Source organism: Pantherophis guttatus, chromosome 4 (genome assembly GCF_059756535.1).
Source record: "Pantherophis guttatus breed Tessera chromosome 4, ASM5975653v1, whole genome shotgun sequence".
NCBI lineage: Eukaryota > Metazoa > Chordata > Lepidosauria > Squamata > Colubridae > Pantherophis > Pantherophis guttatus.
In genome coordinates this window covers 37,229,816-37,235,765 of record NC_142066.1, presented here as the reverse complement: position 1 = coordinate 37,235,765, position 5,950 = coordinate 37,229,816, and the positions used below count along the sequence as shown (strand labels likewise).

The 5,950-nt window shown below is 31.0% G+C and overlaps 1 protein-coding gene across 1 annotated transcript; it reads right to left on the bottom strand.

Moving 5' to 3' along the window:
* Positions 1-416: 416 nt before the first annotated feature.
* Positions 417-1,290, bottom strand: LOC117668749 (olfactory receptor 14L1-like). The gene has a single exon (XM_034422811.1). The coding sequence runs from the start codon at positions 1,185-1,187 to the stop codon at positions 417-419; it is 771 nt and encodes a 256-aa protein (XP_034278702.1). The 5' UTR covers positions 1,188-1,290.
* Between the last annotated feature and the right edge of the window lie 4,660 nt (positions 1,291-5,950).

Genomic DNA, 5,950 nt, shown 5'->3' with positions numbered 1-5,950 from the left:
AGTTTCTTGGATGAGAAGCAAAACATCTTCTAACAAAACAAGAAAATCCAGTTGCCTTTTCAAAGAAAACACATTTGGGACAGTTTAAAATATATTTTGATAGAATGCAATGCAATTTGAGAATTTCATAAAAATGAAGACTGTCAGATTTCTGCATTGCGTGCTTTTAGAAATGTTTTAAAGATTTGAGAATCTAGGGCATTGCATGTATATGTATATAACAGTTTAGTTTTAAAATCTAATTGACACTAACATTCCATTTCAATATCTTTTTACATATCTTGAAGAATAATAGTATGAACTATATGTTTTTTGCAGGATAGGCTTCCAAAGGCTTAAGCAGTTAATAAACAGTATGAGTTAGTACTAAGCCTATACTGGCTCAACTCAGGAAATGCATACTGTAGGTACAAAATTCACACTTTTAAAAAATAAAATGACATCTGGTCAAAAAGTCTTGAAAGAGCAACTTTAATGTCCTTGTTTCTCATGCAGTAGATGAACGGGTTCATCATGGATGGAATAATAGAATACATAATGGTAATCATGAAGTTGAGGTGGATTGGAATGTCAGACATGGGCTTTAGATAGGCAAACCAACCAGTAAAGATAAATATGGAGAAAACAACCAGATGAGGTAAACAAGTAGCGAAGGCCTTTTTCCTTCCTTGAACTGAAGGAATTCTGAGAACAGAAGAGAAGACATGCACATAAGTCATGAGGATAAAAATAAAACAACCCAGAGTTAATGTAGAACTGAAAATTATAATTCCAGTTTCAGATACATATAAGCCAGGACAGGCAATCTTAAGCAAATAGGGAATTTCACAGTAGAACTGATCGATAATATTAGAACAGAAAGGAATAATAAAAGTGACAGTAGTGTGTAATAAAGCATTGAGAAGGCTGGCTGTCCATACACCTCCAATCATTTTAGTGCAGGCCTTCCTGTTCATTATCATTTCATAATGTAAAGGATTACAAATGGCAATATACCTATCATATGCCATCACAGTTAGGAGGGAACCATCACAAGTCATGAAGAAAAAGAAGAACATGACTTGGGCAACACATCCAGAATGAGAAATAGTTCTTATATTTATAATAGAATTAAAAACAGCTTTGGGGACAATGACTGAAACTAAACCAATATCTTGCATAGCTAAATTCATTAAGAAGAAGTACATGGGAGTGTGAAGGTGTGTGTCAAAAACAACAACAGTGATGATGAAAATTCCCTGTTATTGTTGTTGAATACAGTATCAGTAGTAAAACTATATGCAAAATCCATAGCTCCCAATTTTTTGAGAATTCCCAGAGAAGAAACTCAGATGTGATATTATCCATTCTTAAACTGTTGCACTCTGGAAGAAAAAGGATATAGAAATTTTAAAATATTTCCTATTCAATATTATTTCAATGAAAATTTAGTGAGGGTCACATTAAAACTCCCCCACCCCTAAAAATGTACTAAAACATGCTGAGCAATAGCATTACAATAGAAGAGAAAATTTAGGATATATGACATTATAGTGTTGATTATTTTCATCTCTCTCCCAAAATGAAAGTGCCTGAAAAATAATTTCTCTATAGACTGCAATCTCATTTAATCTGTATTTCAGTGGAATTTTATTTTCAAAGGAAAGGGAAGATTTAGGAATATTTAAAAGAAGAAAGGGGCAAATAAAGTGCAATGCAAAGAAAAAACCAAGTTAATGACTCACCCTCTTGATCCACATTTATTCTTCCAGATTTCCTCATTTGTTTTTGTCTCTAAAGCCAGAGATTTTATGCTCTACTGAATTTCCATGAGATTTTATACAATTTTCTTGCCATTTCCCCAAAGATTTTTTTTAAAAAAAACCTTTCTCTATTGATATTATTAGAAAAGCTTCCTGTGTAGTGGGATTGGGTTTGTTTGAGGGTTGTTTTTTTTTTTTTTTTTTTTGCAACTCTTCCTGAAGTTATTACTGATGTATCTTTATTAGTATAATGAGCAAAATGAGAGAAGGAGGGTTGAAGATGGAGAATTCTAATTTGAAGGTTCAATAATGAAAATTAAATGAGCAGCAAATTTGACCTTATTAGTATTTAAGCTTTCTTCATTATGAAATATTTTATTTTTTTAAAGTTTTTTATTTTAAACACATTAAAACAAACACAAAACAAACAACACATATACAGTATATGCATATCATTTTTCTGTTGTTAACAGCTCATTTAAGGTGATCCTTTCTTATTATTTACATATATTCTAACTTTATCTTAATCTACTTAAATAATCTAATTTCCTTTATATCGACTTCTTTTTACTTTGATCTTCAGCACATTCAAGCAATATTATCACAAAAATAAACAAAGTATTATTTCACTTCCCCCTTTTTTCCCTTTTCCCTTTTTTCCTTTTCTCCCACCAATCATACCATCTGTACCATACTCTATAGTAATCTATGTCCTCTCTTTCCTTTTTTTTTAAAAATTTGATTTATATGCCGCCCTTCTCCGGAGACTCAGGGCGGCTTACAATGCGCTAAGCAATAAGTTCCTTAAGTTCCTTTGTAAGCTTGTCCATCTCTGCGCATTCGAGGATTTTTTAATTAAATCCTCTTCTTTTGGTGGGCATTCCTTCTTCCAGTTTTGCGCATATATTATGCGAGCTGCTGTTAATATATGTAATGTTAAATATTGTATTTCTTTTGTATAATTTTCTATTGGAATTCCTAGTAGAAATTGCTCTGACGCTCCCTTTACTGGTTTCTGTATTATCTTCTCTAAAAGTTTTATAAACTTTGGCCCAAAATTGTTTTGCCACTGGACAAGTCCACCAGAGGTGATAGTATGTTCCATAGTTATTCTATGGAAAACAGATCCCATGTTTTTCCAAATCTTATTTCATTTTAAGTTCTCCCTTTTCTGACAAAATAACTTTATATCTAACAATATTTCCCAGATTAATAATATTTGGATTTATTAGTGTTTCCATTGTCGAAAGCTAAATAATGTTCTATAATTTTTTCCCATACTAATATTAAAGCATTTCTTATATAATATCTTTGAAAGTAACCATGTATCTTATTTTTCCCATATCATAGAAAGGCATGCCAACCCAATTGCAAGTCATGTCCCTCCAGTGTCAATAATCTTGTATTTTCTCTCTAACATGGATGCTTTCATCCATGTTAACACTGCTGCCTGGTATTATAATTCCCAATTTAGTAGTCCAAACTCTCCTCTAGTTCTCCTCTAGTTCTTGTAACAGTTTTAAGTTGGTTCTCACCTTCTTCCCCTGCCATATAAATTTCACTATTATTTTATTCAAATTTTCAAAATATTTTTTCTCCAGCTTTATCAGGATTGTTTGTAATATAAACAATAGCCTTGGTAATATATTCATCTTAATTGTTGCTATTCTTCCAATTAATGATAATTGCAAATTTTTCCATCACTCCAAATCTGTCTCAACTTGTTTTATCAGTTTATAATAATTATCTTCCTTAATTGTTACACATCTTGCTGTGTAACAATACTTTACTTTCTTTGTGATATCTAACTTCTTCATTAACTCTCTCTCTCCATTTACCATCACCTTTGCCGATTGTTTATAATATATTGTCTTAATCATGTTAATAAATCTCTTCCCAAAGTCTATAGTTTTTAATTGCATCAGCATAAATTGCCAGTTCACATTATCAAACGCTTTCTGTGCATCAAGGAATATCAACGCCATTTGTTTCTCTGGGTGTGTTTCATAATATTCCAATGTATTCAAAATTATTCTCATATTGTCTCTAATCTGTCTCTCAGATAAAAAGCCATTTTGATCTGTATGTATAAATTCATTTAGAAATCTCTTTATCTTTCTGCAATTATTGAGGTAAATATCTTATAGTCTGCATTTAACAGAGAAATTGGTCTATAGATTTTTATCTGTTGCATGTCTGAATCTTCTTTCGGTATGAGAGTAATATATGCCTCCATCCATGAAGTTGGCATTTTCACCTCTAACAATAGTTCATTAAATACTTCCAGCATTGTGTAACTTATAACTTCTTGTAATGTTTTATATACCTTTGCTGGTGATCCATCTAGGCCTGGTGTTTTGCTGTTCTTTTGTCTTTTAATTGCCTCTGTCAATTCCATCATTGTTATCCTTTCTTCTAGTGCCTTTTTAAATTTTTCTGGTATAATAGGTAATTCGGCTTTTTCTAAGTATTGTTTTATTTTTTTATTCTGGTATTGTGTCTTGTTTCTATTATTTTTCATAGTAATCATGAATCATTTTCTTTTACTCATTGTTTCAATAACATACAGTCCCTTCATCATCTATTAATTGATAGATTATTTTTTCCCTTTTCTTTTTTCAATCTATATGCCAACCATCTTCCTGATTTATTTGCGTTTTCAAAAAAGTTTTGTTTGGATTTCTTAATTTTTTAGGCTAAATCCTCTTTTTCTATTAAATTCAATTTATGTTTTTTCAGATCCATTTGATTTCTTATATTCTTTTTTTGTGAATCTTTTTGTAATTCGATCTCTAACTTCTTATACTCCTCTTCTACTTTTTTTGAACTTGTCTTTTTTAATTTCTCTTTCCCATATATGTTATTGCCAATCCTCTAACAGATGCTTTGGCTGTGTCCCATACATTTTGCAATCAAGTTTCTTCTTTCCTATTCTCTTTAAAAAAAGAAGACCAACTCTTTTTCCATAGGCTGTAAAAATTCTTTTGCATTTAGAATTGCTTGATTCAATGTCCATCTTAATTTCTTATTTTGTCCCTTCCATATAATTTTCATCGGATTTTGACATGCCCATGTGCTTGTTTCAGTGTTTATTTCTTGTATATTGGATAGTAGATCATATGACATCCACATCATATCAATTCTGGACCAAATCATGTGTTTATTTGAGTAGAATATATATTGACTTTTCTCCAGAAATCTTCCTCGCCAAGGATCTTGAATGCCTAATTCTTCCACCATTTTAAAAAATATTTTTGGAAATGTTTTCCTAGCTTTTTTATTTATCTTTTTAGTTTTGTTAGTTTAGTCCAAGTCTACATTGACAATTGCATTGAAATCACCTACAATACATATATTTCCAATTCTATTATGTTCCTGTGTAATTTACCATAGAAATCATCTTGGTTGTCATTTGGTGCATATATTGCCACTAAAAGTATTTGTTTATAGTTCATCATTACCTCCACCATTAAAATCCTCCTTTCCTCATCCATAAAAATTTGTTTGGCCTTTATTGTCTCCTTAATATACAATACAACACCCCTCTTACTTTGATGTGTAAGCGAGGCATGTAATTTCCCCACTTTAGGATATTAAAAAAACAATTATGTTGTTTTTTAGTGTGAACTTCTTGTAAACAAAATATATCCTGTTTTAATTTCTCCAGTTTATTAAAAAATATTTTCCTTTTTAAACATTTTGTCAAGAACTGATACTCTCTTCTCAAATCTCTAACTCTTCTTAATATTTGTTCCAACACTATTATTTCTCTACCTTTGTACTTCATAGAGATGTTTCTTACTTTCTGTAGAATCTCTATTCTTATTGCTTCCTTTGTAAATCTAACATGCACCTCTCTAGGTTGTTCTCATTGTGTATCTTGTATGCACTCTAAATATCTCATCAATCTCATTTGAAATTCTTTCCTTAGTTTCCTCCATCGCCTTTGCCAATAAATCTGCCATTATTTCTGCTAGATTTTTCCCTTTCTCTTCTTCCATATTTTGAAATCTCAAATAGTAACCTGCCTGATCCATTTCTAAGGAAATTATTGTCTTTTCTTTATTCCTATCTACCGCTGTTAAACTATAATCCAACTCTCCCACTCTTTTTTCTGTTAATTCAGCTTTTTCTTCTACGTTTTGCATTCTTTGCTCATTTTTCTCCATGATCCCTTGAACATTTTTAAATTCCCCTTCTACTTTCTC